This window comes from Canis aureus, chromosome 34 (assembly GCF_053574225.1).
Source record: "Canis aureus isolate CA01 chromosome 34, VMU_Caureus_v.1.0, whole genome shotgun sequence".
NCBI lineage: Eukaryota > Metazoa > Chordata > Mammalia > Carnivora > Canidae > Canis > Canis aureus.
The window spans coordinates 12,388,855-12,413,577 of NC_135644.1; the positions used below are offsets into that span (position 1 = coordinate 12,388,855).

Below are 24,723 nucleotides of genomic sequence, written 5' to 3' on the forward strand. Positions count from 1 at the left end.
GGCCCAGGGCGTGATCCTGGAGACCCGGGATCGAATCCCACGTCGGGCTCCCGGTGCATGGAGCCTGCTTCTCCCTCTGCCTGTGTCTCTGCCTCTCTCTTTCTCTCTGTGTGACTATCATAAATAAATAAAAATTAAAAAAAAATAACAAAATTAAAAAAAAAGGCAACAGTGTACAAGGGTTCCTTTTACACTGTCAGTGGGAATACAAATTGATGCAGGCACTGTGGAAAACAGTATGGAGTTTCCTTCAAAAGTTAAAAATAGAATTACCATAGGACCCAGTAATTCAATGACTGGGTATGTACCCAAAGAAAACAAAAACACTAATTCAAAAAGATATATGTACCCCTCTGTTTATTGCAGTATTATTTACAATAGTCAAAATGTGGAAGCAACCCACGTGTCCAATCATAGATGAATAGATAAAAAAGATGTGGTATATGTATACAATGGAACATTATTCAGCCATAAGAATGAAATCTTGCCATTTGCACCAACATGGATGGACCCAGAGGGTATTATGCTAAGTGAAATAAGTCAGGAAGAGAAAGATAAACATCTTATGATTTCATTTATATGTAGAATTTAAGAAACAAAATAAACGAACACCAAAAAGAAGAAATGGACAGAGAACTGGTGGCTGCCAAAAGGGAGGTGAATGGGGAGATGGGTGAGGGATTAGAAAAAAAATGGATAAAAGTGTAGTAAGATATAGATGGGAAAGATCAGCAGGATCTTGTTGATAGTTGTAAAGGATTGGAACTCATCTCAATGACTCTTGAGTTTTAGACTCAACAATAAGAAAATGAACAACCTGATTTTTAAAATGAGCAAATGATCTGAACAGATTATCTCACTAAAGAAGACATACAGATGGCAAATAAGCATATTAAAAGATGCTCTGGGGACCCCTGGCTGGCTCAGTGGTTAAGTGTCTGCCTTCAGCCCAGGGCGTAATCCTGGAGTCCCAGATCAAGTCCCACATCAAGCTCCCTGCATGAAGTCTGCTACTCCCTCTGCCTGTGGCTCTGCCTCTCTCTCTCTGTCCCTCGTGAATAAATAAATAAAATCTTTAAAAAAAATGAAAGACGCTCTGCATCGTATGTTATCATCAAATTAAAACAAGGTACTACTATACACCTATGAGACGGCCACAATCCAGAACACTGACAATACCAAATGACAAGGATGTGAAGCAACAGAAACTCTCATTCACTGCTGGTGGGAATGCAAAATGGCAGTCACTCTGGAAAATAGTGTGGCCGTTTCTTATAAAACTAAACATACTCTTCCCATACCATCCAGCGCTCATGCTGCTGGGTATTTACCCAAATAAAATGAAAAACTTAGTCTACACAAAAACTGGCATGCAGATGTTTATAGCAGCTTTATTCATAATTGCCAAAACATGGAAGCAACTAAGATGTCCTTCATAGTGGATATCAGCAATGAAGATACCCAATGTAATATTACTTGGCACTAAAAAGAAATGAGCTCTCAAGCCATAAAGACATGGAGGACTCTTAAATGCATATCACTAAGTAAGTTAAAGAGCAAATCTGAAAAGGCTATATTCTGTATGATTCCAACTATATGATATTCTAGAAAAGGCAAAACTATGGAGACAGTAAAAAAGTAGTTGTCAGGGTTAAGCAGAGGGAGAGATGTATAGGTGGAACACAGATGATATTTAGAGCCGTGAAACTACTCTGTATGATACTATGATCATTAATACATATGATTATATATTCGTCCAAACCCATAGAAGGTACCATGAGTGAACCTGATGTAGACTATGGATTTGAGGTGATAATGATATGTTAGTATAGGTTCCTATATGTTAATATAGGTTCCTTGCTATATATAGCAAATATACCATTCTAGTGTGGGATGTTGCTAGCGGGGGAAATTGGAGGTGGGACAGGAGGTATGTGGGAACTCTGTACTCTCTGTTCAGTTTTGCTCTAAATCTTAAATTTGCTATAAAAAATATTTTCTTAAAAATTTCCAGGACAGCAATTCATGATTAGATTTACACTTCTAAGAGATCACCTGGGCTGCAGTGATCTGTATGAATAGAGATAAAAAACAAAAATGGGTGTAGAAAACAGCTGAAATTGTCCAAGTAAGAGATGGTGGTAGTTGAGTCTAGTTTGGTGTGGGAGGAGAAAGGGAAAACATGCTGGCCCAAGGGAGAGAGTAAGATTCAAGTATGTGTCTCTAGATAAATGAACAGCCTGCTTAGTTTCCTCATATTAAAAGAGAGATAAGAGGTGCAGGGGTTGGCCAAGGGTTTTCATGATTTGGAGAGAACCTAACACTGAACCATAACTGAGTACCTGAGATAAGTCTCTCTTTTGTAATGGTAGCCCTCAATTAAACAAGAGCAATATCAGGCAGATTATGGTTTTTATGAGGGAACTTTTTAAGAAACTTCCTGGGCACTCTTTAAATATAATGATTTACTGCTTTAGTAATAATCCTAATTACAATGATAGAAACCAGTAAATATAATATAATCAAGTACCTAAAAGAGATATTTATAGAAACCAATAAATAGTGTTATTTGGAGTTGGAATTTTCTTTTGTTTTAAATTTGCAACTTTGAGTCTTATTTGTAATCTCTATGTGACTTTAACAAAGTTTTATAAGCTTTGGGTAGATATTACTCAGTTACAATGCTTATAATACATTATACACTATAATGTTCTTAATGTTCATAATACACTAACAATTCTATTTCGTTGCCACTCTCACTCGTGTTGCTGTTTTCAAGTGAATAGAAATAAAATTTGAGAAAGATTCAAGACACAGAAAGAGTATTTCCTAAGGTCTTGGTTCCCTTAGCCATTTCCTAATCTCCAGATAAGCTCTTCTAAAAATATTAACATAAAAGCCTTTAAAGGTGCATAGCATAGCTGAAAAACTTTGATAATTAGAGGTAATCGCTCACTGGTCAGCCAAACTTTTTTTTTTTTTTTTTTTTTGGTCAGCCAAATCTTGACAAAAAGCATGTTTGAGTTTAATAAAAGTGCATTTGCAGAATTAATACACTGTAATAAGACAATGTATAAACCTATAAAATTTTGCTAGATATGATTAGTATTTGCCTAATGAGAAAAAACTCATTACTCAAGAAACAATAATTTCCATTACTAAAGAAAAATCTGCTTTCTCGCTGTAATTGAGAAAATTATTTGAGGGCTATAATAAACATAAATCCATGCATTATTTCAATGTTTTATGCTTTGTAGAATATTTAATTATTTTAATTTTTAAAAGGCATTATGGCTAAAAAAAACCCACAAAATATCTGAAATACATCCTGACTATCCCATGATATATGTGACTAATTCCAATGTTTTTTTCTTTCTTAATATTTCAGCAAAGCTATATGTAGTTTTAATAGGCCATTAACATAAATTCTATTAAAGAATAATCAGATCTGCTCAAGCTAGGTTCTATCATTTACCAAAGTGATAGATTCAGACTTTGAAGATTGCTGACCATTTATATGACCACTAAGGACTAATGTTTGACTTATAAATTCTAATTTCATCTTTTACACACTGAGGAAAGAGATTAACAATTTTATCCCCATCAAGGTGCTTGTTTTGAAGAATTGATTCTATCTCTTTGAATAGTTCTTTCTCCAGTTTCCTCATGTTATCCAACAATGTTTTGGCTTTTTCCTGAAAAATTAAAAAATAAAAATAAATAAACACACACAAATGTACAAGTCTAACCAAATTCCAACTCACTTCTACAGGCAAGATTTGTTCATTCTAGTTTTCACTTCTATTTTAGTTCCCCTCCTCATATTCTTTAAATATAGAAGGAATGAAATTCTTTGGGAAAAATCATTGTTCTAGATTAAGTTAATGGATTAACCCAAATTTATTAGTTTTTTTTTTTAAGATTTTATTTATTTATTCATGAGAGACACAGAGAGAGAGAGAGAGAGGCAGAGACACAGGCAGAGGGAGAAGCAGGCTCTATGTAGGGAGCCTGATGTGGGACTCAATCCCGGGTCTCTAGGATCAGGCCCTGGGCTGAAGGCAGCACTAAACCACAGAGCCACCCAGGGATACCCCTATTAGGTATTTTTAATAGAAAAGATAATAATTGTGTAGGATTAGTCTATAAGCAAGAAACCTAAAAGACAACAAGGACCATTGAAATTATGATGTTGTACATGGGGAAAGTTGCTGAAAATTGAGGCTAGGATATTTTTATGAAGTTAGATCTTCTATTTTTTTTTAAAGATTCTATTTATTTATTCATGAGAGACACAGAGAGAGAGAGAGAGGCAGAGACACAGGCAGAGGGAGAAGCAGGCTCCATGCAGGGAGCCCGACATGGGACTCGATCCTGGGTCTCCAGGATCACACCCTGGGCCAAAGGCAGCGCTAAACCACTGAGCCACCCAGGGATCCCAGATCTTCTATATTTAAAACCAGTTTTATCAGATTAAACAAAAGAAAAAGAACAGCAGTATTCAAGGCAAAGAACAACTAAAAGAAAAGACATTTTCTCTATGATTCTTCCATTTCAAGAAGTGGGGGTGGGGGAAGGCCATGGTTCTTACAGAATGAAGCAATTTTTAAGTTATTGATGAATTACCATGACCAGTTATAGGGTAGGTACTGAGAGAAAAAGTATAGAAGAAGAAAGTTATTAGAAAGTGAGCATAATTTTAAAACTGTGAACCATTATAGGGCAGAACTCCACAAAACAAAGATTCTTAACCTTAATGTATACTTTAAAATCAATTGTACCGACTTTTTCTGAAGAAATGCTACATTACATATCAGTAGGGAAAATGTATTTTGTCCACAAATGGTATTGAAATAATTGGTCAGCTCCTGGAAAACAAAGTTAGAATCCCTATTTCAGGGCAGCCTGGTGGCTAAGCAGTTTAGCGCCTCCTTCAGCCCAGGGCATGATCCTGGAGACCTGGGATGGAGTCCCTCATCTGGCTCCCTGCATGGAGCCTGCTTCTCCCTCTGCCTGTGTCTCTGTCTCTCTCTGTGTCTCTCATGAATAAATAAATAAAATCTTAAAAAAAAAATCCCTATTTCATAACATACACAAAAATAAACTTCAGACAAATTAAAGAACTAATTTTTTTTCAAATACACACATATACTAGAATAAAATACAGAAGTTATATTTATTTTGAGGTGAGGCTGGCCTTTTGAAGCATGAAATCAAGATGCCTTAAAGGTGAAGACTAACAAATATAATTGACTAGACTTAAGACTTCTGACAAAAAAGTTAATAAACTGAGATGAAAATTTTGCAGTATAACAAAGACTCAAAATTCACATATTTTTTTTCTTTTGAGGCAAAGACAAAAACAACCAAGAAACAGTTGAAAAATAGGCTATGGAAAAAAAAGCAAGTCATTTGAGAGGAAATACTAATGGCCAATAAACATATGAGAAGATTTTTAACTTCTTAGTAATCAAGAAATGTAAATTAAAACTACCAGTAGCATTAACCCTATCTAAGACATAAAAATAGAGGGACACTTGGGTGACTCAGTGGTTGGGCATCTGCCTTTGGCTCAGGACGTGATCCTGGAGTTCCGGGATCAAGTCCCTCATTGAGTCCCTCATTGGGCTCCTGGTGTGGAACCTGTTTCTCCTCCCCCTGCCTGTCTCTGCCTCTCTATCTCTGTGTCTCATGAATAAATAAAGTCTTTTAAAAAAAAGACATAAGAGTAGAAACCGAGAAAGACAAATACCATATGATTTCACTTAGATGTGGAATCTAAAAAACATTGTAAACAAAAAGCAGAAACAGACCCATAAATACAGAGCAAACAGATTGATGGTTGTCAGAGAGTAAGGGAGTGGGCAAAATGGATAAAGAGGAGAGGGAAATAAATATGTCCAGTTATGGAATGAAGAAGTCATGGGGATAACAGGCACATAAAGAATATAGTTAATGATACTGTAATAGTGTAGGGTGACAGATGGTAGCTACACTTGGGGTGAGCATAGTATAGGGTTGTCCAGTCACTATATTGTACACCTGAAACTAATGTTAACACTGTGTGTCAACTATAGTTCAATTAAAAATAAGTAGACTAGAACCCAGCTCTTTTACACTTCTTCCCTCAAATTCCATTGTTTTTCTACAACTTTCTGCTATCAATCAATATTTAATGCCTGCTAAATAAAGTCTAAAATAGTAACAACAGCTTTTAAATTTTAATTTCAGAATTAATTGGAAAAATGTCAATGAGCAATTTAACAAATATTTAATAAAAAAGTGTACAAAACCAACCTCCCAGAAGCAATTGTGGGGAAAAGGAAGCTGATAATTCTTGAGAGCTACAGTAAGCAATGAGTGCAGTATGGAGGCTGCTCAAGGAGGAATGAAGGAAAATCCCTCCAGAGCAGACACTCTGGAAACATATCACTCAGGAACTTGAGCAAAGGCTAGAAGAACCAGTGGACTCATCATTTTTCACAGGGGTGTGCTGAGTCTGGAGGGTAAGCCAAGCCCATGCAATGTATGACACCACGGCCACTGGAGTGGGCTCTCATCAGCACATTTAATGGGCTCCTAGAACAAATTGTTTGCCTCTCACTCCATGCCACCAGGCTACAAAAGTGTTTTGGCTCTAAGCTTCTTGTTGGTGTTGTTGTTTTAAAGATTTACTGGCTGGGTAGGGGCAGAGGGAGAAGAAGAGAAACTCTTAAGCAGACTCTGCACTGAGCAGGGGGCCCACACGTGGCCAATGCTACGCTCCATGTCAGGCTCAATCTTATGACCCTGAGATCATGACCTGAGCCAAAACCAAGAGTCAGACACTTAACTGACTGTGTCACCCAGGAGCCCCTATGCTCTAAGTTTTAAGTTAAAACAAAGATAAAACAAAAATAGTGTCAAAAATTCACAGCAAGGGGATCCCTGGGTGGCTCAGCGGTTTAGCACCTGCCTTCAGCCCAGGGCCTGATCCTGGAGTCCCAGGATAGTCCGACATCGGGCTCCCTGCATGGAGCTTGCTTCTCCTTCTGCCTGTGTCTCTGCCTCTCTCTGTGTGTCTCTCATGAATAAATAAACTCTTTAAATAATTAAAAAAAAAAAAGAATTCACAGTAAATAGGTCTGGACAGAACTCTCTGCTTTAAGCATAAGGAAAGCAGGGGGGGGAATGGCAACCATTCTAACATACCACAGACAAAAGTAAATAAATAATTACCTGGAGGACAATTAATTTAATTCACTTTATGTGGAAAAAATGTAAATGTATATACCTTGATGAAGTTAAAGGAATTATAGGCAACAGAAATCAGGAGCTGGTATAAACAGGTGAGAAAAGGTATAAAATGGCCAATCTTTTCCTTCATTGAGGGAAATCAGTTGATAGTTCTTTAAAAAACCTTTAGGGTGCTCTTCCATTTCCTTCTAGTCTATTTTTATCTCTGGGGGAGAGAGGGAAGAGGATAAGAGGACTGAAGAGGTATGGATATTATAAAATTGTCAATCTATCCATGTATCTGTCCCCCCAAAAATGTATCTGCTTATTTCTAGAGATGAGATTTTGCATATGTTAATCTCCTATAATACCTACATTTAAAAAACACAAGCATTTATCTTTTTTTTTTTAACTCCAACTCATTATTATTATTTTAAGTCTAAGAGGTGTTAAGCACTTTGCATTAAAATTCATCTACGGCTATATGATTAAGAACGTTAACTGCCCTCCAATAGCTTTGTTAGGAGATATAAACTAAGCAAACTGCTTAAACTCCATAAGTCTCAAATTCCTTATCAGCAAAATAGACATAGTAATAGTAGTTACTCTTTTTTTTTAATTCTACAGTTTTATTTTTTTATTTTTATTTTTATTTATTTATTCATAAAGACAGAGAGAGAGGCAGAGACACAGGCAGAGGGAGAAGCAGGCATCATACAGAGAGCCTGATGTGGCACTCGATCCAGGGTCTCCAGGATCACGCCCTAGGCTGCAGGCGGCGCTAAACCGTTGCGCCACTGGGGCTACCCAGTAGCTATTCTTAAACTGGTTGTGAAGATTAAATAAAATACTCTGTGTAACAGTACCACGGTGCTGAGTGGATAGTAAATGCTCAGTAAATATTAGATACTGTTATTACACTTAATATACTAAATTTCCCTATAAGACTCAATGCATTCTTAACCATTATTTTTAACCTTTGGTTATAGCTCTCCTAGAATCTAAACTATTTTTAGCATCTAAAGCACCTAAACTTTTTTTTTTTTTGAGACAGAGAGACAGACAGACAGACAGACAGGCAGAGGGAGAAGTAGGCTCCATGTAGGGTCTGACATGGGACTCCATCCTGGGTTTCCAGGATCACACCCTGGGCTGAAGGTGGCGCTAAACCGCTGAGCCACCCGGAATGCCCATCTAAACTATTTTTAGGGATCCCTGGGTGGCGCAGCGGTTTAGCGCCTGCCTTTGGCCCAGGGCGTGATCCTGGAGACCCGGGATCGAATCCCACATTGGGCTCCCGCTGCATGGAGCCTGCTTCTCCCTCTGCCTATGTCTCTGCCTCTCTCTCTCTCTCTCTCTCTCTCTCTCTCTGTGTGACTATCATACATAAATTAAAAAAATAAAAAAAAAATAAATAAACTATTTTTAAACCTATTTTTACATAAAGGAAGGAAAGAAAGCTGAGATTCCAAAGTTCAAAATATGGATTGAATCACATTTGAAACTCTTCTTAATGATAAAACAGAATCTAATTTAGTCATACCTCCTTTTTATCTATTACTTCCAATGCCTGTTGATGCTTTTGGTAGAGTGGGTGCCTTCTGTCAGGCTTATGCTGGAAACGTGGCTTCTTCTTAACTGGATCTTCAAGTCCAAATGTTGGTGAACTGGTATCCAATAGTTGTGAAATATTTGGCACAAATATGAAAGGCTTAAAAACGGACCTAGAAGAAAATGTCTTCATTAAATTGGCTTGCGGTGATATAAAAGTATTCAGCATTATTCTAAATCTTTTAAGATTCCCTCTAGTTAGAAGTTTCTATTAATTTGTTACATACTAACTGTTCCTGTCATACTAGCTATACTCACATCGGTCTTTCCTGGTACACTGGGCTCTCTCCTTTGGGGCTGGGGATCGTACTTTCTTTAGCCCTGTATTTCCACGAACCTAACAAAGGGCCTGGCACAGAAACAGTGTCAAATGAAAACACAGCTCATCATTTTCTACTGCAAACTCCACAGGTGAACGGTAAGAGCAACCCACAATGTTATAGATTGAGGATTGGGATTTGGAATGAAAATCAACAGCAGTATTAATAAAGCATTCACAAGTCTCATTCCATCTTCTTGAAAATATCTTTAATAACATGAAAGACTATAACACTAGGAAATAGTGAACATAAGATCATTTCTAATGTCATGTGCATTGAGTTCTGTGGGAGACATTAATGACTAAAGATAGTCTGTATAAATCCGACTTTAGATATAACTTCAGCTACTGATAGTTTAAATTTTATATGCATGTATTTTCTAGATATGAGTAGATAAGTAACCATCTAAATCCGGCACAACTACATCATTTTATCTTTTTACTGTTATTAATCATCTAATATTGTAATGCTGAATCTGCAAAAGAAAACCATCTTCTTTTCTTGACAATTTTAAATATATTTGGAGAAAGAGAGTAGGGATAACTGCATACAAGAAACTATTAACATTTTTGTCCTATAAAAATGAGAATAGTTATGGCAATTATACACATATGGAAATGGCAGGCTACAACTTGAACAGAAAATGCTTCCAAAAATTATTGTCATTTTTGTGTAAGAAATATTTAGCCTGGCAAAATCACCAACAGACTAGTGACTACCCTACTCCCTGAGCCCTTGTTGGTTTACAGTATTTTATGACTTTACCTCTCAGGATCAGGAGTCCCTGTAAAGAAGTGAATGCAAGGAAGGCTGGAGTCTTGAGGTAAAATAGAAACCATGCTTGCAGTGGTCAGGAATTCTCCTTCCATATTAATGCCACTTGGTTTATCTCGGAGAATTTCCATCATTGTTTCAAAAGTTATATTTCCTAGGGAAATCATTTTAAAAATCACCAAATACATACGAATTTGCATACTGACGTAGTGTAAATACTAACTGCTTTCTTTCAATAATATATAACATGAGATAATGGTCTAGGTATAAATTAAATTAGAGATTAACTATAAACAAACATTGTATCATAACTATTAGTTTCATTCCACTGTCGTAGAAAGATTTTTTAGAAAAATATAAAATACAAAGTCTCAAAAACCATTACATCAAATAAAATCTGTAACTTCCTCAGAAGGAATAAAAAAATGCAAAATACATTCAATCTGGTTGCTCTTACAAAAATCTTTAAGGTGTATTTAGTTAGCATTACTGACAATATTCAGTAACTATTATCTGAGTGTATCCATTCTTTTTAAATCTTTAAAAAAATTTTTTTAGATTCTATTTATGTATTTAAGAGAGAGCGAGCACAAGCACAGGGAGTGGCAGGCAGAGGGAAAGGGAGAAAGAGGCTTCCCACTGAGCAGGGAGCCAGCCATAGGACTTGATTCCAAGACCCTGGGATCATGACCTGAACCAAAGGCAGACAACTGAGCCACCTAGGTGCCCTGCTTACCCTTGCTTCTATGGGAGAACATTTTTTTCAACCTGAAGAACGACCTTTAGTATTTCTTTATGCCAATTAGTGACAACTTCTGTTTTATTTCAACTTCATTTTTGGAGGAGATTTTCACTGGGTATAGAGCTCTAAATAGGTAATCATTGTTTTTCTTCTTCACTTTAAAGGCATCCTTTACAGTCTTCTGGATTCTTTTCCTTCTGTTGAAAAGTTATTTGTCAGTCCTATATTTGCCCCTTTGTAGCTTTCCCTCACTGCTTTTAAGATTTTCTCTCTTACTGCTTTTAAGATTTTCTCTCTATTGGTTGTTGTTTGGGTTTTTTTTTTCCTTCAGAAATCTCACTAGGATGTGTCCGGATATGGTTTCTTTTTATTTCTTCTTGTGGTCTGTAGAGCTCGAAGCTGGGGATTAATGACTTTTATTAGTTTGGGAAAATTCTTGGCCAGTATCTCTTCAAATATTGATTTTGCCCCTTCATATTCTCTCTTTCCTTCCCTGCCGGGACTCCAACTCCATATGTGAGATCTTTTCACCAAGTCTGAGAAGGCTCTCACACACTTGTCTACATTTTCTAAACTTTTCTCTCTCCATTTCAACCAAGATAGTTTCTACTGACCTTCCAATTCACTAATTTCTTCTGCTATGTCTATTCTGTTGTTAAACCAATTGGTATCTGTTGAATTCTTAACTTCAGTTATTAGAATGTTACAGTTCTATTATTTCCATTTGATTATCTTCATAAACTCCAGTTCTGTAATGAAATTCTCCATCACTTCATCTAATTTTTTGAATATCTAAAATATACTAATTTAAGTCTGTCTGATGAAGCTAGTTTATGGATACCAGTGGATCAGTTTCTACTGTCCACTTTCTCTTGGTTTTTAGTCATTTAGTCTAATACCTTGGCATGTCTGATAATTTTTTATTGAATGTTAGACACTATGGATGAAAATTTGTAGCAGCTCTTCATGTTTTCCTCAACAGAGGATTTAATTTTCTTCTGGCAAACAAACAGAATATAAGTAGATTACCTATTGGTCCAGTTGAGACTGGCCTAGTACCTGTTTCTTCTTACTCCTAAGGTGTAGCTTTCCTGGGGTGTTTCTTAGGCCTGGTTGACTATTAGATCTAAGTTTTGTCCCTAAGGCCTTGTGAGATTCCCAAATCTTACATAGCTTTTTAGACTTTTAGCAACTACTTTTGTCTTGATTTCTCAATGTCTCATTCTACATTTGTGCTACTTACAAGTCAACAATTGCTTTCAGGAGAAATTGTGACATAGAAGGTCAGGTGCTTCTCAAAGTGTAGCTAGTCATTGCTCCATCTCTTGGATCTAGGCCCTCATGTCCTGTCTTGGGTGCTCACCTATGTCTTCATATTTTATAGTTTTTATAGTTATTCTTTGGGGGGGGGGAGGTTAGCCTACGACCACTTATTCCTTGATAACCAGAAACAGAAATCCGGCTCAGTGCTTTTAACCACTCCACTATTGTGCCTCCCATCAGTCTCTTTTTAGCCTCAAATAGTATCAATTTTCCAATAATAGTAACAAACATGATAGGCCCATATTGTAACAAGCACAGTTAAAAAAAAATTTCCTGCCATCAGATATTTTCAGATACTTTATATTGGAAACATTTAACTACTGCATTAAAACTATTTCTAAAGAAACAAATAACTTTCATTTAACACAGTTGGTTGACCACAGGTATTTGTTTCCTCTCTCCTAATACCCTATGACAATGACTGTAAAGGAATAAAATATGAAATAACTCACAAAGACAAAGAGAGCATGAAAAGCAAGAATTTCCCCCTACCCCATTCCCATGATATATGGGAATAATTAAAAGGAAAAAAGCTTACAGGAAGTCTGTACTCAAAATGTGATTCTATGACATTTCAAATTAAAATAAAATTGACTTCCATATAAAATAATCTAATGTAACGCCCTCAATCATTACATGTTACCAACTGTTTTATGTTAATAGCAAATTTTCTGTTTCTCTTTAGGAGAGCTATGACTTCCAATTCAAGAAAAATAATTTATACATAACTTGTTATAAGAGCAAATTTTTCTGTTAATTTTGAGAAAATGCAGGGGAAAAAAAAAACAAGACTGCACCTGAAAACAGCCTTTAACTTTAAAACTAAACAATAAAGCAAAAGCCTGCCATCCACACCTATCTATCAGACATATAGCTTCTGCACCTAGTGAGATTTTAAAATGATTCAAATCTAAATTCCTGTAAATGGCAAGTTTTAATGAAAACAGTGTCAGAACCATAACACTGCGATAATACAGGTATTATGAAAATGTTTTCTGTATTCAAAACCTACAATTCTCAAAATGAAGGGAGGATTTACATGATCACTTGAGTAGGATAGCTATAAGTAATCCACTAGCAAGCATTGAATAAGTACTGAGACTGCAGTAGCAGGGTTCAGTAAAATGAATGCAAAACACAGGGTGCAATTTCACTGCAATTTAAACTAGTTATTTAAAATACATGAGTGAATACAGATACAATTTGGATATACATGCAGCACAGTTAATAGCTATCAGGTAGCTGAAAAGAAGAAAGATAGACTCTTCCATCTAGAAAAATCATAGGAAAAATTAACTATAATATGTACTAGTAGACAATTTTCTATGAAAGTATTGGAAAGACATTTATTCCTTTGGCAAGCACAGAAAGCTAGATGAACTGTACTTTATACTTGGGGAGAAAAAAGTTTCATGTCAGATGCAATTCTTGCTGTAATCACATATGCATTTCAAATCTATATATAATTCAATTATTTTGTAAATATAACAGAATTAATTATTATGATTCAGTGGCTAATTAATTTATTTATTTTTTTTATTTATTTTTTTTAAATTAATTTAGTTACTTCTACTTTTCTTTCTTTTGTCCAATTACTCTAAACCCTAGGATTCTTGACATTTTCCTCTCCACCTTAATTATGTGTTGTTATTCTTCATTTTTTTTTAGGAATACCTGCTAATTTATGTCCCAAGCCTCTAAGTTTATTGCCAGAAAAAAGTATACAACAGCAACCTTTGTTAAATTATTTATCTGTAAGTTACAACTTAATTTAATTCAATTAAATTTAACAATCCTGGGATGCCTGGGTGGCTAAGCGGTTGAGTGTCTGCCTTTGTCTCAGGGTGTGATCACCAGGGTCTGAGATCAAGTCCTGCATCGGGCTCCTTGCAGGGAGCCTGCTTCTCCCTCTGCCTGTTTCTCTGCCTCTCTGGTGTGTCTCTCATGAAAAAATAAATAAAATCTTAAAAAAAAAATTAACAATCCTTTGTCAACTTAATAAAAAAATACTTATTTTTTTTAAAGATTTTATTTATTTGTGAGAAATACACAGAGAGAGAGAGAGAGAGGCACAGGGAGAAGCAGGCTCCATGCAGGGAGCCGGACATGGGACTTGATCCTAGGTCCCCAGGATCAGGCCCTGGGCTGAAGGCAGCACTAAACCGCTGAGCCACCCGGGCTGCCCAAAAAAATACTTACTAAACACATGGAACATACTAATGCAAGACACTGAACTAGCTGCTGAGAGAATAGAAGCTCAAAAAAGAGAGTCTGGGGATCCCTGGGTGGCTCAGCGGTTTAGAGCCTGCCTTTGGCCCAGGGCGCAATCCTGGAGTCCCGGGATCGAGTCCCACGTCGGGCTCCCGGCATGGAGCCTGCTTCTCCCTCCTTCCGTGTCTCTGCCTCTCTTTCTCTCTCTATGTCTATCATAAATAAATGAATAAATCTTTAAAAAAAATAAAAGAGAGTCCATTTTTTTCAGTTTCATAGAGGAGATAAATGAAGAACAGTTTCCTCATTTGTGAAATGAAGGTAATACCTACTTCACATAGTTCCTTAGAGAAGATAATACAATCACTTAGCACAGTGTCTACCCATTAACAGCTTTTAACAAATGGGAATAGGTACTGCTACAACTGCTACTCAGTCTCTACTTTTACAATAATAGTAAGTCTAAAAATCCTTAGAATAATATATTTTAGCATTCTCTACATATCCATCACATGAAAACAAAAGATAGTCTAAATAATCTATTTATAAAATGACAAACTAACATTAAGAAATTTTATTTAAAAACCTTTCAAATGAAAAGACATTCTTCTGGAAAGAAAAATATAAGTAAAATACTAAATATTTTAAAACAATGATATTAAGGCATTCAAAAAACATTGTCACAAACTTTTTTCTGTCATACCAAATAACTAACATATTACTAATGTGTTTAATGAATACCTAAGAAGTAAATATCAATCATTGATCTATCTCGGAGCAGTTGCTTTCTGATTGGCTTAAAGAATCATTTTATCCTTCAAGTGAAACAGAATATATTAGTCACATATTTTGGAATACTGTGGAATGACCCATTAGTAGTTAATTGGTACCCAATAATCTTCTAAATACAAGTTACTTTGCTGGAGATATTTGGAAGCAAAGGGGCAAAGACACACTACAATTTTTTTTAAGAGTTAATAGTAAAAAATAAATAAGTAAAATAAATAAATAAACAAATAAATAAATAAGAGTTAATAGTAACTAAATTTAAAAATGGAAAAAAGACATACTAATAAAATACAATTTAAAAATTACAGCTTTTCAACAAACTTAATTCTAATTAAGAATAATTAGACAAGGGGATCCCTAGGTGGCTCAGTGGTTTAGTGCCTGCCTTTGGCCCAGGACGCCTATATCGAGTCCCACAGGCTTCTCCCTCTGCCTGTGTCTCTACCTCTCTCTGTGTGTCTCTCATGAATAAATGAATAAAATCTTTTTTAAAAAATGAAAAAATTCTAAATACATTAAATAGAATCACCTACATTATATATTGTTAACTAAAAAAAAATTATGTGCGGAAAAGTGTATATGGCATACTTCCATTTCTTTAAAAAAAGAGAAAAAAATTACATATATATTTTTTGTTTCATTAAGCATATATTATCTCTGGAAGAATACAGAAGAGATTGCCTATGGAAAAAAGAAATTAACATTTAGGGACAGGATAGGAGGAAATGACTTCACTGTATACTCCTGTGTGCCTGTGGATTTTGAATCATGAGAACATATTTCTATAAATAAAATAATGTCATGGAATATTAAATGACATAGGAAGGGGTTCTGCTTTCAATTAAGCTAAGTAAGCTCCTATCAGACCAACCCTCCCTTAGGTAGCTATAAACTTGGGACAAAAGACAGACTACCTAAAGGTTCTTTACAGTTAACAAAAGTAGGAAAATTATGGACAGGGCCTTTTGGAAGATGGGATGAAGCAGAGGATAAATTTCCTATTTTTGTTTTGGCTTCAGCCCAAGGGAAGGCCACAGTCAACAGTGTGCAATATTGTGCAATTATTTACAGAAAACCTCTGGCCTGAAGAACTAGAGGTCAACCACAGGTATTAGAAAGTGAAGGAGAAATCCCTTAAGAGACAGAGTTAGAGATAAACCCCCCAAATTCTGTGGGGGGAAAAAAGCTACCCAAATTTCCATCTGTTTTGTGAATCAGGATGTGGGGTAGACTGTAAGCAGCCTGCTAAAGATAAAAGAACTGAGCTGACGTTTGAGCTGCCCACCAGTAGTTTGCAGGTTGAATACAACCAGTTGTCTAGCAGACAATTATCAAGAGTTACTCCTTTCTAGGTGAGTTTTGGTGGTTTGTGGCTTTCAAGGAATTAGTTCATTTCCTCTAAGTTTGTAATATTCCTGTCATTCTCCTAATGCCATTGGGGTTGATATTTTTCTTGCACATAACTTGTGCTGTCTTCCTTTTTTTTTTTTCAAACTGTCTAGGGTATATCAATTTTTAAAAAAGATTTTATTTATTTATTCATAAGAGACAGAGAGAGAGAGGCAAAAACACAGGCAGAGGGAAAAGCAGGCTCCATGCAAGGAGCCCAATGTGGGACTCGATCCGGGAACTCCAGGATCATTCGCTGAGCCGAAGGCAGACACTCAACCGCTAAGCCACCAGGCCCAAAACTTATAATATTAGTTCACAAAATTTCAGTTTAGTAAAACTATGTCTTACTAAGAATAATTTCTTCAGGGACACCTGGGTGGCTCAGCGGTTGAGCATTTGCCTTCGGCTCAGGGTGTGATCTCAGGGTCTGGGGGTTGAGTCCTGCATCAGGCTCCTGTGGGGGAGTCTGCTTCTCCTTCTGCCTATGTCTCTGCCTCTCTCTGTGTGCTTCATGAATAAATAAATAAAATCTCAAAAAAAAAGAGAATAATTCCTTCAAAACCAGATTTTATCATACCAACCTTATACTCAGGCAAAATATAATTTTTCATTCTGATATTTTTTAAATGATAAAATACCTTTGTGTTTATTCAGAAGCCTGTAGCCTTCACAGTATCTGCCTGGTGAAATCTTCATCTTGGCTGTGTCAAGGTAAGAGTATGTTGCAGCAAAATCAAACTCCTTTTTACCATCCCACCAACCTTTCTGCTTAGCGTAGTTTCTCATGTCTGGATGTTCCCGATCAATCTTGGTTGTTATAGAAAGCTGATTAGAAATATTACGAACTCCCTCTATTTTCAAAGAAGAGTGGAAGGAAAAAAAATCACATTTAACATATTGTATTTATTTGTACATTATGATTCCTAATCACTATTTAAATGTGAATATAGACCTCTAAATTTTGTACCATATGCATTTGATGAACATCTATTACATACTCAGAAAGATAAAGAGGGTGCCTGGGTGGCTTGGTCAGTTAAGTGTCTGACTCTTGATTTAATTAATATCATAATATGAAAAAGAGAGAACACCACCCTTTTCTCTTTTTCAGAAAAGCTCTTTGTAGTACTCTTTCACTGTTACATTCTTTCAAATTTTTCATTTCCCCTGCAGTTCAACTCTGCATTACACTGGATTATAAATCTTGAGAAATAATTAAATGTAATGTCTGTAGTTAAGGGGTTATTTTTTTAATTGTAAAACAAATTTAAAAAATCATGAAAAGTAGTCCATACCTTGTACTTTTTCTGCTGCCCAGTACTTCCCTGCAGTCTCCAGAATCCAGGCTTCATTCCTATCAGCTATCAGGAAACTGTTGTGATAGCTAAATACCATCCTACCCTCTGAACAATTTCCACCCTGGCCATATTTTTCTAATAGATCAACAATGACATTGAGGGCTTTTTCAGCTGTATCAGCTCTTTCAAGGCCAAGTCTAAAATAAAAATATAAAAGTTTTCATATTAAAATAAATTTCCATCATTTTTCTTAAATAATTTCATGTACATGAGATTTTTTGTTTCTTTTTTTTTAAGATTTTATTTATTTATTCATGATAGACAGAGAGAGAGAGAGAGAGAGAGAGAGAGGCAGAGACACAGGCAGAGGGAGAAGCAGGCTCCAGGCAGGGAGCCCGATGCAGGACTTGATCCCAGGACTCCAGGATCATGCCCTGGGCCAAAGGCAGGCAGGCAGGCACTAGACCGCTGAGCCACCCAGGGATCCCCAATTTTTTTGTTTATTTCAAAGTAAAAGTTCTTTTAAGTTAATGGATAAACTAAAATCCAACTTCTAAGCCATTCCTTCTGAAGTCAGTTTAGAATCATGAAAACAAAGTTTCTGGAGTCAAATAGATCAATGTTCAAATTCCAACTCGGCAACTTATTAGCAAGTTGCTTTATCTCAGAATCTCATCTATAAAATGATGATAATAATATGTAGTCTATGAAGTTACTGTGAGAATTAATTATGGTCTGATAAAGTATGTTAGGTATTTCATATAATTCACATAAATGAATCATAATTTTCAACTGTTTCCCTTCTCCCAATTAATAACCTTGAGTCTTCAAATTACATGCCTATATAGGCATATGTTGGAGATATTGCAGGTTCAGTTCTAAACCACTGGAATAAAACAAATAGTGAAAAAAAATAAAATGAATTTTTTGGTTTCCCAGTGCATATTAAGTTATGTTTACACTATTCAATAGTCTATTAAGTGTGCAACAGCATTATGTGTAAAAAACAATTACATCCCTTTATTTAAAAATTAATTTTAAAATACTTTATTGTTAAAATAAATGTTAACCATCATCTGAGCTTTCACCAAGTTATACTCACTAATCACAGATCACCATAAAAATATAATAAAAAGTTTGAAATGTTGTGAAAACTACCAAAATGTGACATAGACATGAAGTGAACAAAATCTGTTGGAAAAATGGTGTCGATAAACTTGCCTGACACAGCATTGCCACAAACCTTCAATTTGTAAAAAATGCAGTATCTATGAAGTATTATAAGGCAAAGTATAATAAGATGAGATATGTCTGTACTCTGGAGCATTTTAATACAAACTATAAAGGATCAACGTCCAAAATATGGGGAAAAACAGGAAAATAAAACTTATAAGAGTTACACCAAAATTAAAAATTTAGACAAGTTCTATACTGGAAAAATATAATTAAAAAATAACCTGACAAGGTCCATGCCCAGTAGCGCCTCTTCATCACAAACTTCTTCTCTCCCCCATACAGCTTCATTCCCAATGCAAACTCCATGCTCATTGGCTCCCATTTCTGCCCCCCATAACCAAGCTGGGCGACTAAGGACAACAGCATAGGTTTCAGGAACTTGATCAATTTCTATATAAGTACACTGTAAAGAAAGCCATAGCAACAACCAAAAAAGAAAAACTTATTAAATTCCAGAATCTTAAAAATCAAGCAGAAGACATGCCCATTATGAAATAAAGTGCAATTTAAAATTTTCAATCATAAAATCATTACCCTTTAAACATATTCAGAATTTACCCTGAAGCTTTTATTCATTGAAATCAAGCATCTCCTATCACAAAGCATTCTAAGAGATATGGTAGTTACAAAGATGAATCAGATACAGATTTCCTTTCAAGAAACTAAAACTTTTTTTTAAACAATATCTTTTTTTTTTAAAGATTATATTTATTTATTCATGATAGACACAGAGGGAGAAGCAGGCTCCATGCAGGGAACCCGACATGGGACTCAATCCGGGGTCCCCAGGTCACGTCCTGGCCCGAAAGGTGGTGCTAAACCACTGAGCCACCTGGGCTGCCCTTAAAATTTTTTTTTTTTAAGATTTTATTTATTTATTCATGATAGTCACAGAGAGAGAGAGAGAGAGGCAGAGACACAGGCAGAGGGAGAAGCAGGCTCCATGCACCAGGAGCCCGATGTGGGATTCGATCCCGGGTCTCCAGGATCACGCCCTGGGCCAAAGGCAGGCGCCAAACCGCTGCGCCACCCAGGGATCCCTGCCCTTAAAACTTATACATTAACTGAAATACAACAAAATATAAAGTATAAGGCCCATGAAGAAAAGTAAAATGAGGTGCTAACAGAAGCTTAAGAGAGAGATGGTTTCTAGTTGTGAAATCATGAAACATTTTTAGAGGAAGATGTATTGACTTAGGCTTAAAGAGAGTAGATCTCAATCTCAATGTCCAGTATTTCTTTTTTTTTTTTTTAATTTATGATAGTCACACAGAGAGAGAGAGAGAGAGAGAGGCAGAGACATAGGCAGAGGGAGAAGCAGGCTCCATGCACCGGGAGCCTGACGTGGGATTCGATCCCGGGTCTCCAGGATTGCGCCCTGGGCCAAAGGCAGGCGCCAAACCGCTGCGCCACCCAGGGATCCCTCCAGTATTTCTTAATTAGTGACATAAGTTCCATATAGCAGCGCTTATATACAATAGAATTGCTACAGAAGCCTCTGTAATATGTGGAAGTCACCCATCTCGTGTGTCCACCATAGTGAAAGAATAAGAACCACTGGTTTACAGAACAGGAGAAATTTAAACATAAAGAGAGAAAGTGGAAATGGATTCAAGATGAAAAAATAGTCTCAGAAAATAAAAAAGGCCTGTATACAGAAAACATCTAATATTTAACATATTTTAGTATTAGAATATCAATAAAATGAAATCTAAAAAATATATACCTTAGCAATAAAAGCATAATATGAAACTTTTACTTTAAGTTCCATGTTGAAAGGAGTTTTTTTGAAAGGATTTTTAATAAAAATTTTTAAAGGTCTTTTAGTTAATGAGTATACTACAAAATGACTGCATAAAATGCATGTGCTTTTTTTAAGATTTTATTTATTTATTCATGAGAGGCACATGGAGAGAGGCAGAGACACAGGCAGATGGAGAAGCAGGCTCCATGCAGGGAGCCTGATGCAGGACTTGATCCTAGGACCCCAGGATCACCACCTGAGCCAAAGGCAAACACTCAACCACTGAGCCACCAGGTGCCCCAAATTCATGTTAATAGTGTTATCACAGGGCCCCAAAAGCCTTTTTTGAAGATAAAACTTTTATTTCCAGAGACTGTAATTACTTTCCCTTTTCTACACCAATCAGAATCCTTTCTGTCCATCAAACTCCAGCTGAAACCCTAGTTCCTGGTGAAGTCTTCCTTGATCTCTAATCTGAAAAAACTGCTTTCTCCACTGTTGTCACAACTTGTTGTTCTTATTTAAATTTAGCATTTAAACCACCCTACTTTATAATGGGGTTAGTTACATGTACATCCTATTACTCTACTAGACTCTAAACTCTTAGAAGACAAAACTAATCTTGACAGCAGGCTTTAAATCCTTGCCCTATTTGACATGCTTGCATAAAATAAATATTCAAATACTTGATCAAAGAAATAACAACGGTTTTTATTGTTATTTCAGCTTCCTTCAAATCACTGAAATAAAAGACCAGATAGTATAGTTCTGATTCAAATTATTTTTCAAATTTAAATCCTTGAATTTTTAACTTCTATAATCTCTACCAAATAGCTAGCTAATGATCAATACGAAAGCTGTTTATGGGCAGCCCCGGTGGTGCAGTGGTTTGGCGCCGCCTGCAGCCCAGGGTGTGATCCTGGGGACCTGGGATCAAGTCCCACGCCTGCTTCTCCCTCTCCCTGTGTCTCTGCCTCTCTCTCTGTGTCTCTCATGAATAAATAAATAAAATCTTTAAAAAAAAGAAAGCTGTTTATTTTATTTTTAAAGAAAACTTGCTAACAAAACATGTACTTTACTTACCTGAAGATGTTCTCTCGGGTTATCATGAACTGCGGCAGGAAAATAAACTATCTCCTGTACTTCATCGCACAGTCTGTCTGAATTTTTTCCAAAAATAATCCTGTTATCAACCGTTGCCGGAGGTAATGCCACAAAAGTATCACAGGAACAAGGTTCCATTTTTTTTAAAAAAACTATAAAAACACATAGAAAATTCAAAATAAAAAGAGAAAAACGTTTTTAGTATACACAAAATAGAAATTTCACTCGATGGCCAAGGGATGTTATACCTAATAAAGGGTATTCATTGAAGTTTTAAACTTTATGCTGTCTACAAAAATCAGTAAGAAAATGACTTAGGAATGCATTTTGTAGTACAAAAATCAGTAAGAAAATGGCAATGACCAGTACCTTCTTCTAGTCTACAGGTCAAATTTATTCTCTAAGATCTTCCTTTCCTGATGTGTTCCCTGAATCTCCCTTCACTGTTTCCATACTCGGAAACCCCTGCACTTTACTACTATGTAGACCATATCTGTGTACACATATGCATTTCCATATCTGTGTACACGCGTGAGTCTCCTTCTAGACAGTAAGGTCCTTGAGGGCTGGGAGTACGCTTTATTAATTTTTGTATTCTCACCACCTGAATTTATGAAAAGTCCCAGTATTTCCTCAAACGAGAATACCCACAGATTGTAATACTGAGAACACTGAAAGTTTAAAAGCTTTTTAAAAGCTGACTCGCTGAATCAGACAAATACAAAACCATGTCAGTAAAATTCCTAATTGTTGATACTTCCAGGAAGAAGCTCACAGAAATAATTTGTAAATCCTGACTGTAGAATTTAGTATCAAGATTGTGTCTTCATTTGTAACTTGGAAAATCTTAAACCCCTGATTTCCCATAGAACGTGTGTGCTTCCAGAGTGGACATACTGTTTTAGAGTTTCCTGCTCTCCTTTATTTTATAATGACCAAACTTTAGAATGGCTTTACACAAACAGATGCTAGCGATTTAAAACAATATAAATCTGGTAAATGTTTTCATTCGAAAGAGAACAGAACGACTCAAGAAAGAAACACCATGAGCCTGAAACTCTTAAAGACTTTTTTCTCTTTTCCTGTTATTGGAGGAGGGAGGTCACTAGCCGCTGGGTGAACTTCAACCTTTGTGTCCTGGATCGCCTTCTATTTGTGTTCTGAGCTTAGCTCTACCACTGCACAACCTGGGGAGGCTCCTTAATCTCCATCTAAGCCTTCTCCCTCGTAGGTAAATCCCTCAGGAGGCTCTTATTAGAATTTTTTTTTCTTATTAGAATTTAATAAGACAATGTATAAAGCTTTTTTGGATTTTTAAAAATATTTAATATTTTAAAAATATTCTATTTATTTATTCATGAAAGACACACAGAGAGAGGCAGAGACATGAGCAGCAGACTCCCTGCAAGGAACCCGATGTGGGGGACTCGATCCCAGACCCTGGGACTGCACCCTGAGCCAAAGACAGACGTTCAATCGCTGAGCCACCCAGGCTTCCCCCCGCCCGGGGGGGTGCATATTTTATTTTATTTTAAAATAAAAATATTAAACATTTTAAAAAATATTTATTTATTTATCCAAGCTTTTTTGCATAGTGCATGGAACAAATCAATACAGGCGAGCTCGGTTCTTGTCTCTTGTAGTCCAAGAATGAATCTTGCGGACAAGAGAGCGAGCAAAGCGATGGAACTTTATTAAGCAGAGATACAGAGAAAGCTCTCAAAAGGGAGAGGGGTCCAGACAGGGTTACCACCCAGGGCTTTTAGGGTCTGTCTTTTATAGGAAAGTGACCAGGGAACTTGGTAAATTTCTTATCAATATCACGGTGGATATTTAGAAGGAACACAGTGGGGGCCTGTGAGCATCATCACAACAAGATGTTTTTGTAAATGTCACGAGCACAAACCAGGGGTTCCCCTCTCTCTGGTTAGGATCTCCTCCATAACATCCCTCTACATCTGGATCTCTGGGATCGCTTAGCAGCCAGGTGAAGGGGGATAACTCCCTAACATTTTGGAGCTAGGGAGCTAGGTTTTTTTTTTTTTTTTTTTTTCCTGTCTTCACCGTCTTATCTGTTTCCTCGGGATGGGTAGGAGCCCGACTCTGGGGGCCTCTCCCTTATCCTTCCCTGCAAGCTGTTATTATTATTGGACAAAAGGGTAAACTGCTCCCAAGAGGTTTATTCTCGCTATCGCACCCCCCGCCTCCCTGCCAGAGGGCTTGGTTGCTGGAGCCCCTGCAGCAGTAGCAGCTCCGGGCACCCAAAACCCTGGGGTCTCGGGGCAGCCCGGGTGGCTCAGCGGTTAGCGCCGCCTGCAGCCCAGGGCGTGACCCTGGAGACCCGGGATCGAGACCCACGTCGGGCTCCCTGCGTGGAGCCTCTTTTCCCTCTGCCTGTGTCTCTGCCTCTGTGTGTGTGTGTGTGTGTCTCTAATAAATAAAATCTTAAAAAAACATGGAGCTGCACGACGGGGGTCGCAGGAGAGGCTAGGGAACAGGCCACCTCGTTGGTAGAGCAGTGGGGGAAGCTCGGGAGCCCTTGCCAGCTCCTAAATACGCATTCATCATTCAACAAATGCCTATGCACATCAGGCACACGGTACAGCCGGTAACAAAACATAAACCCTCTCGCTCCTTGTGGACCTTGGCAATTTCCAGGGCACAGGCTTTAGCTCACCGAGAGCTTTCAGAAGCATCCAGAGTTTGCACGAGAATTCGCTACTTCCACAATGCAGACGAGACAATCGGTGCGGAGAACTTTAGGTAAGTCGAGTCAGAGTCCGCGGAAGGGACACCTTCGCACAGCCCTGCCCACCCGCAGCCGACCCCCTCCCGGAGCCCCCGGGCCGCCACGCAGCACCTCCCGGCTCGGCAGCTCCACTGCGCACGCGCCGTCTGACAGGGGGCGGGGCCTGCGGGGCGGGCGAAGGCGCGAGTTGCCGGAAGTGGTCACCTTTGACCGCG

The 24,723-nt window shown here is 37.1% G+C and overlaps 1 protein-coding gene across 2 annotated transcripts; it reads right to left on the reverse strand.

The window, feature by feature from the left end:
* Positions 1-342: 342 nt before the first annotated feature.
* Positions 343-24,645, reverse strand: SCRN3 (secernin 3). Of its 2 annotated transcripts, XR_013371568.1 has the most exons (9): positions 24,437-24,645; positions 21,739-21,911; positions 19,133-19,314; positions 17,673-17,872; positions 17,016-17,228; positions 9,912-10,074; positions 8,759-8,939; positions 7,274-7,441; positions 3,559-3,695 (listed from the first exon to the last, which is right to left on the reverse strand). XR_013371568.1 is itself a non-coding variant. In XM_077883143.1 (8 exons), the coding sequence occupies exons 1-8, from the start codon at positions 24,453-24,455 to the stop codon at positions 3,525-3,527; spliced, it is 1,302 nt and encodes a 433-aa protein (XP_077739269.1). In that variant the 5' UTR covers positions 24,456-24,643; the 3' UTR covers positions 343-3,524. The 2 variants fall into 2 exon arrangements, 1 of the variants encoding a protein (XP_077739269.1); XM_077883143.1 differs by lacking the exon at positions 7,274-7,441 and having other exon boundaries at positions 343-3,695; positions 24,437-24,643.
* Between the last annotated feature and the right edge of the window lie 78 nt (positions 24,646-24,723).

Excerpts from the sequence above, each read along its gene's own strand:
- SCRN3 (XM_077883143.1), bottom strand. Across the intron at positions 17,229-17,672 it reads GGCAGCAGAAAAAGTACAAG|AGGGAGTTCGTAATATTTCT; the intron begins GTATGGACTACT and ends CTTTGAAAATAG. Across the intron at positions 8,940-9,911 it reads GGGACTCCTGATCCTGAGAG|GTCCGTTTTTAAGCCTTTCA; the intron begins GTAAAGTCATAA and ends ATTTTCTTCTAG.